General features: G+C 35.3%; 1 protein-coding gene across 4 annotated transcripts in view; it reads right to left on the reverse strand.

The window, feature by feature from the left end:
• The window catches only part of MME (membrane metalloendopeptidase), a 100,769-nt gene that overhangs the window by 40,346 nt on the left and 45,701 nt on the right, over nucleotides 1-14,722 (reverse strand). For all 4 annotated transcript variants that reach the window (XR_014015878.1, XM_081234601.1, XM_081234600.1 and 1 more), the window contains 8 exons: nucleotides 14,116-14,250; nucleotides 12,048-12,149; nucleotides 10,240-10,376; nucleotides 10,037-10,130; nucleotides 8,756-8,884; nucleotides 7,889-7,987; nucleotides 5,233-5,313; nucleotides 3,787-3,890 (listed from right to left, as the gene is read on the reverse strand). Coding sequence is in view for 3 of the 4 variants with exons in the window: in XM_081234601.1 (XP_081090727.1) it covers nucleotides 3,787-3,890; nucleotides 5,233-5,313; nucleotides 7,889-7,987; nucleotides 8,756-8,884; nucleotides 10,037-10,130; nucleotides 10,240-10,376; nucleotides 12,048-12,149; nucleotides 14,116-14,250 (881 nt within the window). In the remaining variant the exon portion in view is untranslated. The remainder of the gene's footprint in view (nucleotides 1-3,786; nucleotides 3,891-5,232; nucleotides 5,314-7,888; nucleotides 7,988-8,755; nucleotides 8,885-10,036; nucleotides 10,131-10,239; nucleotides 10,377-12,047; nucleotides 12,150-14,115; nucleotides 14,251-14,722) is intronic.

Below are 14,722 nucleotides of genomic sequence, written 5' to 3' on the forward strand. Positions count from 1 at the left end.
CATTCACTCCATCATCATTGAGGGAAGGTTGATATTCTGCTCATCAATGTTCAATCTCTGGTGACACAAATACACGGTTTCTGCTTTCAACAAGGCCTAGTCCAGCTAAATGTAATCAGATGTACTGGTGCTGTGACTAAAATGTGTGTAAGGGATAGCACAGGGACAAGATGAAGAGGATCATGTAAGGAGGTGCTATGAGTAAGGAGATAATGCTCAAGTTGAATCACACCATGTGTTGGTTTCTGTTAAATGAACAGGGCAGAAAGGGTGGCCCTGGTAAGGGATAAGGAGGAGGAAGAGATGCAGCGATGACTTTACAGTAATTCCTACGGGTGGAGATTTGGGGCAATGCTGTGGGGTAGGGTGACTCTAAAGGAATTCTGGAGTGCTGTTACAGGGAGGTATGCAGAGCCCTGTACACGCTTCATGAGATGGGCAAAACAAACGTATGGAAAGGTTTTCATCAGAAAATGACATGACTCAATTTGTGTCTGTAAAAGCTCTCTAAGGCAGTAGCATGGAGAGTTAGCTGAAGGACTGTGAGATGGTTGATGATAAGATTAGGAAAATATTATCATCACTCTGGTGAACAATGAGAAATGTCTGAATTAGGGCATGGCAATGGAGATGGTTAAGATGGAGATCCACACCCCCTCATGCCTATTAAATATTTAATTAGCAGCTGGTGGATGAAACTTTTTTTTTTTTTTGGATGGGATTTGAAGTAGGTATCACTGTAGATATCAGAGATGATAGAAAGGGATTGGTCTAGGATGATGAACCCCTGGTTTCTGTCTTGGTAGCAATAAGATAGAAGTTGGAAACTAGGGGGATCAAGGGAGAAAGATGGTAAGTTTTTGCTCAAAAAGGCAAATGCTGTGTTTGTAGGGTCAATGGAACACCTGCATGGAGATGTTTCATTGACAGCTAGACATTTGGATCTGGAGCGCAGCAAACAGACCTGGGCCAGATACATGTATTCAGTGGTCATAATGATAGTAGAAGATGCAAATAAGTATACGAGTTTGCCCGGTGAGAGCATGTGGAGTGAGAAAAGAAAAAGTCCTGAAGTTTACTATTTGGTTAATTGACTGAATTTATTTAAATTAATTGCTGCCTTGAAAATTTAAGGCATCATCATTTCTCTATAATACCCTACAATATAACCCTACTATAATCAATAGCTTTTCTCATCTCTGTCTCATCTACTGTGGATATGGACACCTGTTTGTCCTGCAAGACCCTAGGAGTGAGGACTTGAGCATCTGAAAATGTAATTCTCTGTGTTAACTGCAGGTTACATGAATAAAGTAGAAGCAATAGATGTTATCTGCCTGAACATACACAGTGAGGACTTGAACTTGATGCTATATAAAAAAGGAAAGAAAACATAGTGACTTTATTGCTATTAAGCAGGTACAAATTAAGTCAAAAACTTTCACTATAAGAAAACTCAATAAAATAGAAGAACTTTTATTATGTTGTAATCTACAGGGTACAGTCCTAATGATTTAATTGCAATCACTGTCAAAAGTACTTCCAATATTTTGGAAGACAAACACTAAATTTTAAAGCTAAATTGCCAAATTAAAGACATCACCTTGTAAAAAAATTTCACAAAATTGAATATGAGCAAGTATGAGTCAACACAAAAAGGAACAAACACTAAAGCAGGGGTTCTGACTTGAGAAGGGGGCGTGGGACTTAAAAAGAATACCAATACCTGGGTCCCCACCTACAGGTATGTACATCACAATCTAGGGTGGTGTAGAGCTGGGGAATCAGTACTATTTCTTTTTTTTGGAACTTTATTTATTTTTTATACAGCAGGTTCTTATTAGTTATCTATTTTATACATATTAGTGTATACATGTCAATCCTAATCTCCCAATTCATCCCACCACACCCCCGCCCTGCCACTTTCCCCCCTTGCTGTCCATACGTTTGTTCTCTATATCTGTGTCTCTGTTTCTGCCCCAGGTGACTCTAAAGTGCAGCCTGAGTTTTGAACTCTTGTACTCAGCATACAGGTAGAAGATGGGGAAGGAAGAAAATCTAGCCTGGTATGGCAGAGAAGACCTTATACATCATATTGCACTTGTGATTAACAGTACTACTGAGCTATGCATGCTACTGAGCAAATATTCATTTAAATATTGTATACAATTGTCACTTTCGATTATCTATAGTAAAGAGAAAAAGACTCAGAGAAAGTCAACACATATGGTAAAAAGGAATGAAAACTGCACACCATATTACAAAATGATTATGGGGCTGGGACTACATTAACTTCTAAAGAAAACATCAAGCAATAATTCAACAACTATTTTTAAAATTATGAAGACATCTTCTGGTGTCAGGTGGGTGCAGGTTATATCATCTATGTTCAGAAAGAATATTCGATGATATTTGTATGTAGACATTTTACTCAGTGCTAACAACCATTAAGTGTAACTATTTGTAGTTTTAAAGAAATAAAAATATTCAGACTTATAAGGATTCTCAGATTATAAATTTTCCCACAGGATATTATTTTTGATGACTTTTTGTTTGTTTCTAGAGATAGGACTGACAACCGATTATAACACAAACCATACGTGCCCATTCTCCATCTTTCTTTCCCACCTGGGACACTAAACATTCTGTGACATTTGCTGTCTCATTTTTAGCACCAGACAATGTAACATTTGCTCCAGTGTAAACATAGAGGTCAGCAAAAGAAATCAATCTCTATTTCAGGGTACCTTAAGGGCTCAAAATGTCGTACAGGGATTGAAATAAACTGCATTTCCATATTAGGAATTTTGTCCAACCTGGACTTGGTTTACTAATAGAAGAGTCCTGTTATCAAATAGTCCTTCTGCACTTTGTACCTTTCTTGGCACATTTTCCTCCTGGTGATACAGTTTATTATAACACGTCTTTCACACCCTCTGCTGTTGTCATGTAATGTAATATAATCAAAGTTCACCTTTGATTCTCCCAGTTCCCAGTGACACCTGGACTTGGTATGGTATTGTGTCAGTTACCACAAAAATCAAATTAGTATATTTACTTTTCACTTGCTCACTCATTCATTAATTTAGTTTTAACTGAAAACGTCCTATGTGTTCAGCACTGTGTTGAACGGTCCCTTGCTCTCTAGGAGCTAAAAGGACAAGCAATTCTAGGGATTTAAGTGCATAAACACCTATGTTGATAAATATGTTAGACACATCCATTTAACTGAAAAATGAACATTAAACTAATAGTTACTACAATGTACTAATGCCACTAGTAAGCAGAGATTAAGAGCATTTGTAAACTATGAATGAGAGTGATTCCTGATATCTTATATTTGGCTACCACAAGGTTGACAGAAGTGTTACCTGGAGCAATCTAGGAAGGGCATGGAGTTGCAGGATGATGGACTGATAGAAAACAGGTGGGGCTGAGGGCAGGTGATAATGCTGAGTACAGTAATACAGCCTCAGAGAAGGCTTGAAGGAGCTATGGATTACTTAGGCTAAGGTGTTCTTGAGAGCCCTGTCCACAAACAAAGTAGAGGGGATAGACAATAATATGGGAAGAAACCAAAGGTAGTCTAAGGACACCTTAATGAAAAAAGTTTAAATTTTGATTAAATCCCTGACTCATCTTTAGTATATTCTTAGATGCTCTTAGAAGTACTCAATAGAAAGAGAACATTACACCTTTTAACATTATTCTAAGTCAGGTTCTTTCTCTTAATCCAACAAAGGCCCTCTTCTGAATGAACATATTAGAAAACTGGAATATACATACTCATCCTTGTCCACCTTTTCTCGAAGCTTCTTTAGCTGTTTATTTTGGCTGAACTTCAAGTTTTGAATTATGTTCTCAAAGTATTCATCTTCCTTGTAGCTCAACTATATTAATTTAAAAGATTTGGGGAAAAATATTAAAACCGGTATCTTCAAAGTTTTTGCTAAATAACATTAAGAAGTATTTTCTTAAATTCTATCACTTAATAAAGTTAACAGAGAACATTAAAACTTGCCAAAGAAAAGTTAAGTTCCAACTAGCTTAGTTCTATATTACAGGTCACTGCTGCGCTGGCTGAATCACCACTTCAGTCTATTCTTTTGTAATTAATCAAATGAAACTAAATGTTAAACAAGCTTTTCTATATTCATATTAATCCTTACAGGACAGACAAGATAAAAGCATTCATATTTAGTACCTACTATGTTATAAGAACTTCATATATCACATTTTTTAATCCCCATAATAATCTTATGAAGATGGGCTGTTACCACCATTTTAAAGCTGAGGAGACTGAAGCACAATTAAGTCACTTGCCCAAGTTAATGAGTGATGGAGCTGAGATTTGAACCCTAGCAGTCTGACTTTGAGCTTATGCTCTTAGCCAGCTAGTGAGAGGTGTAGCTGAGATTTGAACCCAAGCAATTCAGCTGTGAGACTATGTGCTCAGCCACTAGACTCCTGCCACAAGGGCCCTGGGGACTCACATGCTACAGCCAGCTCATTTTATAAAAAGTCAAGCTTTTCTGCAAGTGGAAAAAGAAAAGAGGACGCTGTGCCTTGCAAACTCCCGTGTTACGCTAGTAATCAACAGATTAGGAATCGCTATCATCCCCAGATCTAGGCAAGGGTCACCTTGTCACCAGGGTTTCAAGTAGTTGTGGTGACTGCAAGGTTAACAACAGGACCTTTAGCTGAGTCTGAAATCAATACTGTAGTGACTTCAATCAACTCTGTTTTCTTTTCATTGTTACATTACCAAAGGGGAATAAAATAGTTCCCCATTCTCAAATAGTAGATTTTCTTTCAAATAGAGAAGGCATGACCTGGTTTACCCAGTGGAGGAATAATTAGAAAGTGGAAGGAAAGCTGAAGATTTGACTTTTCAGGCATGTATAAAATGAGATAAGAAGCCTGAGTACTGCCTGTTCATCACTTAAATGTCTATGTCTTAATGCTCTTTAAAAAACACCAGATTTTTATCACTACTCTTAAAATGGAATACATGGAAAGCAAAATAACAAAACCAAATACAGACCAGCCCATGAAACAATGGGTTAAAACTAAAACAAACATAGTTCTGGCTTCAGTGTTAAAGGCTTACTATCAACATAATAAGACCTCTGGGTGTAGGCTATTTCACATAATTTCTGGCCCCCCTCATAGCTAGAAATGACATTGCCACCAGCCCCAGGCATCATCAGTGCAGTCTTTATAAAGACTTACCTCAAGGTATTCATTATTCAGTTTGTTGTCATTTGAAATAATGTCATCAGGATAGCCGATCCTTTCTTTAATTGCTAAGGCCTATGAAAATTAGAATATTGAATGTGAGCATGATTATGAACTTTCAAATGCAAGCATTATAATTTGCCCTTGACAACAGTTGAATAACCTGATCCATATGTTTACAAGATGAGTATCTGACAACGTTTAAACAGAGATCTTTGCACTGGCTTTTCCCTGGAGTTCACAATAAACAAAAAATAGTTCTGAAATTTAGCTTCTAATACCCTATTCTCATAGGCTGCAGCTTTCCCAGGAAAACCAAAATGAAAACTGACAAGTCATTGTTCCACATGTATTGTACTTTTATGAACTTTTTCTCTGAAAGGCTTTTTTCTTCAATTTTACAGGAGGGGTAATATTTAGAACTTCCATTCTAGCAGCTTATAATTATCTTTCCACTTCACTGATTTGGCTGAGAAAACAGACGTAGGCTTACAGGTTTAATGCTAATATTCTTCCTAAATATTGGTTCCTGGAGTTTTTATGTTCTCCTTTGGTCTCCAGAGCTAGTGTACCTAACTTCCCGCAGTTAAATGAATGGCATTAGTTAAACAAACAGAAAACAGGGTTTTCCTTGTTATACCATCTCATATTTACCACTACCTTACTACTATTTCTATTTTTATTATTTTAAAATTGTTAGCTTATTGTAATTATTCATCAGTACCACTTGTTTACTACTTGCTATTTTTATCTCTCATTTTTCTCAAAGATAGTTGGCTTTTGATTTTATCATATCACATTGCTCTTAAACAATTTAACTAGTTTAATATTTTCATGGGATATTAAGCTTGCATCTCTGAATTATTTGTTTACCATCAAATGGATGTGGTTTTGTTACAAATCTGTTTCATAAGCCTAGGATTTCCCCAGTGGATCAGACAGATGTGTCACTAAATCAGTTTGGCCAAGCCCATTTCCTTTCCATACCATCAGCCCATAACGAATCATCTCCCTCTCAATGGCACTTTATTTTCTAGAAGATATTTCCCCAAAAGGTGTTCTAAGGGATACAAAATTTACAGAAATAGGAAGTAATACATGAAAAGGATATATTGTCAAATATTTGGCGTAAATACTGTGACAAAGACGTTAAGCAGGCTTCTTCATTGAAAGACTACTTAGAGTTTAAAATTAAGTAATTGTAAGCGTCCAATGGGATGAATTAATTTGTCTATTTATTCATTCAATTTGTCTTCAAGGGTATACAACAAGCCACGTACTTTGTAAGGGGCTGAGGATACAATGCTAGGCAAAAATTTCTACCCCTGGAGAGTTTACTATAAAGGTCAATGGTAGGCAATAAAATGAATATTAACTCTCAAGTGTGATGTATGGTGCCATAAGATCACACCCTATAGGTATATAACCTAGTCGAGGGTGGGATCAGAGAAGCCTTCCTGCAGGAAATGTTTCCTGAACTCTTTTTGACCATGAGAATCTTTCATAGAGCTACTTGGCAGGTCCAGAGTTTCATGACACCACCTTGTGAAATGATTACCTAGAACAATTTGATTGGCTACATCAAATAGTACCATGTTGTGATAGCTAGAACATGAAAGGAGCAAATCCAGCCTGAACTTCTGAGGACCTACAGAATGATGGAAAGACAGCTATACTGGGGTGCCAAATTCTAGACCTGACCCACTCAGGGCTCTGTGATAGCTGAAAAAGATAATCCTTCCATGTGATCTAATCCTGAAAGAGAACTAGACTACAGCTTGATTCTCTTATTATAATAGATTTATGGACTCTTTCTGTGTTAGTTCAAAGAATGGTCTGTTCTTCCTGTTACCCTAACTACAGAGGAATAATCAGGCTGCATGTGAATACTGCTCATAAAAACATACAGTTTTCATTGGACATGTTCCTTTTAGGTTTATATAGTTATCAACACAATGACATAGTAAATTTAAACCTGAGATTTCCTTAGACATCTCACTTTTATTCTAATGCAAGATACTAAGAGTCCCAATAAAAGGTGCACAATGGGGGTAAATAAGAATAGTTATAAAAAGCTCCTTTAACATCCCTCTAACTGTAGGTCACCTTATAGTACTCAAATAATGCACTACCTTACATTTGCTTGAATAGAAATTTAGTATTTTTCTCCCTAGGTCATTAAAAAAAAAAACTAAATAGTGCATGCTTAAAAAAATTTAGCTAGAAATTTACATGAAAGATTAGGGGATATTTTTACATATTGGTAGAGGTCTTTTAAATATTTTTCATAAAAGGAGGAAAAATATGAACCACTGATAATATCTTTTAATGCTTTCTGGTTCACACAAGATTTTCCTCTTGTTTTGTGAAGACTTCCTTTAAAAAAAAAAAAAAAAAGGAAAATTGGAGATCTTTCAAAGTTTGGAGCCAAACATGGAGAGCAGGAGCTAGTTACAAAGAGATAATAAAAGATGAAAATCATAGAAAAAAAATCTTCATCCATGAAAAGTGTTCCTGGAAACATTACATCTTGAAGGAGCTTGCTTTTATTTTATGCAATCTTTGAATACTATGTTTTTCCCAAATTTCTTAAAAGCTAATCCTTTCCTATAGATTTTTCTTTGATAATTCACCCGGCCTTGCTCTTTACCTTTTCTTCAGCTTTCTTTTTCGTTTCAGCATCCATCCAAGTAAGGTCATCTAAAGTCTGAATAAAAACTTTCCGGATCTGTGCAATTAAATCCTCAACCTTAAACCAAAAGAGCAGAAGGCAAATTTAGGCCATGAATTAATTTTTTCTAAAACAAATTAAAAAAAAATAGAGCTATAAGCTGTCTTTATGTGATTCAATGATATGTTAATAAATGTAAATTTATAAACAAACTGGTGATCTAAACAAATGGATATATGTGGGTAATTATATTTTTAAAGCAACACTGCTACTATCAACACTAATGATTAAATAGGTCTTAATGCATACATTAATAAAAATCATCTTCAGAATGTATGGTTTCCATTATCATGAAAGACGAACTAACATGAAATACTGTCATTACCATTAGTAGTTTAGTTAAGCATGAGGTAGCATTTCAATAGATTCTTTCACCATGTCTTTAAGTTCCCTTGTCTTCATTTCAGTAACAATAAAAAATAAAGTACATGTCTTACACTTCAAATAAACCCTGGTTTACTTTCTGTTTTTTAAGAAAATACTAATTCTTAGTCAATTTTGATAACAGAAGAGATTACAAATGACTATATCATTAGAACATGTGACTGGGTATTGTGAATACATTGCTTCTGGAAAATGCACAATTGGTTTTGGGTTAAACAATATTAGGATCAGAAACATAACCAGACCCGTGGGGGAGGGAGAATAAGACTTATTGGGAAATAATGGCAAATTGTGATTCAGAAGTTCTCTGCCAATTAATAAAATTTTAACGAAATGATGGACTATTGTAATTGCCCATCAGTGCAAACACATGCTGATAGAGTATTGTGCAGAAAACATTACCACATGTTTACTGTCTCCAGAAAATGCTGCTTCCACATAGAGCCTTCCCACAGCGTTTTCCATATTCCCATTGACATAGTTTGCACAACGTCTCCAAGTCGCTGTTTCTGATGTTGTGCCATAAAGAGCCTATGGGAGAGAAAAAGTAAAGGAAATGGCATTTGACCAGGAGTAGATGGCCGAAGCGTGGTAAGAGCACAAATTTCATAGGACTCTGTTCTTTATGTCTCCTAAATTCTTGCAATATTCATTGCTTCTCCTCACATGTCAGGATGTCCTTGCATAGGATAAAATGTAATCCAATTGAATTATTACTTACTATGATCTGGAAATAAGGTATATTTTCAGTAGCATGTCCTAGAAAAACTGTTGGCTATTGCAAGTTAATATCTTTCTAGACAGGGTTAGAAAAAACAACCCTCTCCACCAAACAAACAAAATAACACTGTTGTCACTGTATAAACATAAATGTGAAGTAATATTCAATAAATGTAATGGGAGAGATCTGGTATACAAGAAAACACATTCCTGTTTTCTAAAGTTTTTGCTGAAGTTCCAGTACTTAGAAGAACTGCATGTGTACAAATTTAAGAACCAATAAAGGGATTAACTTACGGAAGGGAAATTTAGCAAAACACCATTTTTACATTCTCTAATTTAAAAAATATGTCTACATTTTCTTTTAAAGGGTAAAAACTAAAAATTTCAATCAATCAGGGAGTTATTTCCTTTCCAGGACACCAACCAATACATTTGTGAGAATTTCTCCTTCCTCAATCCCTCCTGCCCTCTCCCCTCACAACAGGACGAAAATGATGATTCTTTAAATAATGCAGGTACAGTCTAATAAACGGTCTTAAGGCTATCTCCAGGTAGGTATATTCTCAGGGGATTGTCCACATCAATGTAGTCCAACTGTCTCAATATCTAGTATCTTATAATCACCAGAAAAATCAAATTAATTGAGATAGATACCCCTGAGATTACTTTGAACACAACAAAAAACCAAGCTAGTATTCTTCCATGAAATGCTCAAATAACCAATACATGCCCTTCCCGGGCAATTCAATCACGGTGCCAGAGTAGACAATCATAGGACCACAGAGCACCCGAAAACTGGCTTTCCTAGGCAACATGGCTTAAATACAGGCAGCATACCAAGCATTTGGCATTTTGTCTCTTGGCAAAGTTTACCACTTCTAGTAATGTACATGGCAAGCCTTCATAACCATGGATAGCTTTATGCTTTAAGTCTTAAGAAAAGAGAGATTTTTTCTTCACCTTGCGGAAAGCATTTCTGGACTCCTTGTAGGTTCGGCTGAGGCTGCTTACAAGATCCATTATGAACCGCCAGGACATTAAATTTTGAAGATCTCTGCATAAAAAAACCCACCACCCAGCAACAGAAAAGATGAGGCTGCAAAGCTTCTAAAGAGTGATATTAAATGTAAACTTTAGGGACATGGGCACTCTGACATACCTACCTGGCAGAATATTTGGTAAGAATGAATTTAAGTTTGGTTAAATATTCTGGAGCATAAACAATCACATCTTCCTCATTTGGAATATTAATATTCACAGTTGACATGATTTCGTTTGTGAAATTTGACCAGCTGAATGGCTGGAAAAAAGCAGGCACAAAAACATTCAGTAATTATGGATTTCTCTTCTCGGTTCCAAGACTCAGTTATGGTTACAGGGTCAGACATGGTTACAGTGTCAGTTGCATCACTATATAATTATCACAATGGTCAGTTTGATATCTGTTTGGGCTTTTTCTCTAATTGCTTCAATCAATTTTTGAATAAAAATTAATTCTGTAGCATAATTATTTAAATAAAAGAATTAAACCAACCATTTAAGAGCAAAAGCTAAGCTTCTAAGTGTAGTGAACATATGCTAGAAATTAGGCTCAGTGTCAAATTCTTGGTCTAACCAATATGAAAGAAAAAGAAAAAGAAATTTAGCTGTAAACATAAAGTTTCCTAGGTTTATGCAAAAATTTAAATGGGTATAAAATGTTTATCTCTTAAAGGTGGATATTAATAAACAATCCATTTGAACACAGTAATACATCTCAGTGGAGCTCGTGTTGTAAACGAAAGCACACTGTTGTCCTAGCAGAGGTACAGTAAATGTATAGGTACAACACAGATGGTCCAATGAAGATGAACAAAATGTACTTTAAGCTATCAGTATCAGGTCTACAGGCATGCAGTTCTCACACTTCGGAAGCTGGATTTGGAGTTGCCAGAAGATGGAGTCTTATCTATTATTCTTTAAATGGGAATTGTGGTATTCAACCACCAATGGATATAAGAAAAAACAGCAGAAGTGGAGATTATGCAGATCTTGCTGAAATGCCACATTTCAATGTTTGAGAATGTTTAAGATTACCAATATCTTAGACTCTGTAATTTTATATATATATGCCTAGAAGTATATAAATACACTGATCACTTACTAAGTGTGAGACGCTATGTACTTTTCTTGGTTTCCTTTGGCAGTTTGGCCCATTATTTCAAAACATATTTATTAAACACTTATTATATTAAAAAGCTCTATGTAAGAAATTCCTAACTCAGTAGGTTATGCCTTTAAAAAGTCCTTGTTTTCAGCAATTAGTGCCAAAGAGAATTCCATCACTGAATGTGGTGGTTTGTAGATTTTTCCATGAATGTTGCTTCATTACCTGACTGTGTGCATCAACTAATACACAGAATACATTCATAGCCTTAAAAGAGATTATTAAATACTAGCTAAGGAATTACAACTAAGCAAAAAGATGTCAATTGATGTTTATAAATGGAACCTATAGATTTTTCTGTTTCTTGTGTTCTATTTCTCCATTATTGCTCTGAACACTTCCATAGATGGCCTTGATGAGAACATGGCAAGTTCTATGAATAAATTATCCTTTTTCAGAGTTAAAAAGAAATCTGGTACTTATATTATTTGACTGTCCAAGTCCAATGGCTATATAATGATCTTTCAGAAGGATTTTTGCTTTTAATGTTTCCAAACCCTTTTCTATGATAATTTCTAATATTATTACATAGCTGCCTTGAAAGGACTTTTACCTTTGAAATTCACTCTAAGTAAATATAAATATAATTATGTCAAATAGTTTTTTTCAAGTCTTTTCATGAAGTCAAATGGTTGATGTCTAAATCCATTTTGATGTTCAATTTATTTCAATAAATAAAAAAATCATTAAATTTTAACAAACTGCATTTTAATATTATAATTTTAGAAATGGCACAATAAGAGAGTACATAAAACTGCTACTTACCTTCCCACCGATCTCTAGTGAAAAGTTATTTTGGATCTGGGCTAATGTCATTTTGTTATAAAGAAGCATTGGATCATTTCGATCTTCAGATTTAGTTGTAGCCTATGGATTTAATTTCTTATCATTATTTTAGGTCAAGAACTCTTTAGAAAAATATAACTATATACAAGGGAAAAAGAAATATGGCATAGGTACAACATAATTATATTTAAGTTCTATTCTGTATTTGTGTTATAATTTATTTTGTCCTATCAAGAAGAAGAGAGAAATATAAGAGATTTTAAGTATATTCAGTAACAATTATCAAGATTTGGCTGCAGTGTCAAGCATAAAATTTTTCGAAAATCTTTTTATATTTTTATAACTGCCAAACCACATCAGCAATATTTACAGGCCTCTTTCCTTCTATGGCTAAATGCGCAAATCAGTTGTGTCTGTGGCTATTTCATATGATAATGACTTTCTTAAATATAGTCATTTCCAGTTTATCTCTCAAATACTCTTTCTCTCACCTACCACCATTCAGTGTCCCAGTTAAAATTCAGACAGGAAAAAGAGTAGAAAAAAGCACAATGATTTCTACAAGAATTTAAAGCAAGTAAGACTTTAGTACATAACACAGGTAGGTGGCAAATTATCTGAAGAGAGTTCTAGCATCTACTTCTGTGACTGTCCGCTCATCTGGCCTAACGAGTTCAGTGTTATCAACAGCATCCAGTATTATTTTTTCCATTGAATCAAAAAAGAAAATTTCAATAACAACTGCCCAACTAGTGGTTGAAAGGAGTAAAAGCAATTTTAAGTGAAAAGAAACAAAATGTAAAAATGGGAATTATTTCTCAAGTGACAACAGCTCCAATTTCCCCTTTAGGTCACTTATTTATTCATTTAAAAATTATGTTTGTAACATCTGCACGCAATAATGTGCTGGACCCTGTTAGAGACACATAGGTGATTCAGGGAGCACTGAGACCCCACTACAATCTCAGAGTGTCAGAGGGGAGAGAAAATGTAGACACAAAGAGTTCTGAGGTAAGATACAACTACTACAGAAGCTGAGGCTGATCAAAGGAGAACACGGTCTTGGAAGGTGCCAGAGGTAAAAACCCAGGGTAATAAACTGTTCTCCTCTAAAAATTCTGTTTCCAACACAGAACCACATGTAACCCATCAAACTGCCATTCATCCAGCTGTAACTCCAAGCAAAGTCTGGTTCTGATTCTAGACTTTTGGTCTCATGTAGCCCCAGGAAAGCCAAAATTGCCCTTCAGTCTTCAAGATTCTGATGATAAAGTGACAAGCAGACGGGGATTTAGGAGTGCAGGTTGCTGTCTGCAATGTCAGAGAGCTCTGTGGATCCTAGACTGAAACTGACCGTGAGTTCAATCAATAACCCGGATGCTGTTTACAGAGTTCGCTCGCTTGAGACTGCAGACCCCGTCAGAGAAACTTCAGACAAGAATGTGCCAACTCAGACTCTAAGGATTGACCTGGAACTAGAGGAAACTCAGGAACACACCCTTGGGCTTTGCTGATAAACTCCTCCTCTTGGATCTCCCCTGAGCTAATAAGCAGCCTGACAGTTTGAACTCAGTGATATCGTACTGTAGTGTGGCCATGTTCAGAGGCTAATACTTCTTAGCAAAGGGATAGAGACAATTTCTGTGGTCACCTTAAACTTTAAAATAAAGTAAAATTGTACATATCAAAACTAAAACAGCTTTGCTGAATAGCTAGCAATCAAGTGTGTCCTGAATCTCAAGGGCATCTCAACAACAGTTTGACTGTAAATAGTTAGGATATTGATGTAATCCACTTATAATAGGTCATTAAGTACATCTAGTTTAATATTTGTCAAATTAAGTATGTCTCCTGGATGTCTGGAACCTGGTTTACTGTAAAATTCCAGTTTTAGAGGTCCTCTTGAAGTCAATGATCCATTACCGAGCTATGCATTTTTATCACTTGGTTAAGGAAATGTACCTTTTACCCTTAAAATACGATAGAGAAGAGAAAGAAATAAAAAGTGGTTGACATTGTTCAGTGTATCAGAGAAAATGTGTTTTACATTGGCAATTTCTTTTTCCAATTCCATAACTTTATTCATTTCCAAAGAAAGCTGTTTTTCATTGACAGGCAGTCCCTTTTCCTGACGAATCAATTTGGCCACAGAAATCATAAAATCCACATATGCTGTACAAGCCTGCAAGAAATAAATGACAGTACATTGTTGAAGAACCTTCTAAATATTCATCACGGCGCTTTAACTTAAAACTTATTTTCAGTTCAGTATTAATTTTTGGTGACAGATAAAGCACAACAAAATAGAAATCCATTCCTGAATCCTAAAAGAAATGAACTGTACAGATTCTCAGAAAGTCAATGTGTCTTTGAATTATAGCAGAACAATAAATGATCACTCTGAAAGTACTAAGTAACTTATAACCATTTGGTTACGGAGATTTTATAACTTTCAACTTTTAATCAAACAAATTGCTTTAATAAGAATGCAGATGCAAAACATTTGGTAAGCAATAACCTAGTATTTTTTTCTTAAATAATAATAAATTCTTTTGCCAAATTTCCTTTTAACAGGTTTTCTCTGCACACACATATATATATTTTTCAACTATCCATGAAGAGATGGCCACAAACATATTACATGATCAGAACAT

Source organism: Mesoplodon bidens, assembly GCF_964165515.1.
Source record: "Mesoplodon bidens genome assembly, chromosome: 5".
NCBI classification, from domain to species: domain Eukaryota; kingdom Metazoa; phylum Chordata; class Mammalia; order Artiodactyla; family Ziphiidae; genus Mesoplodon; species Mesoplodon bidens.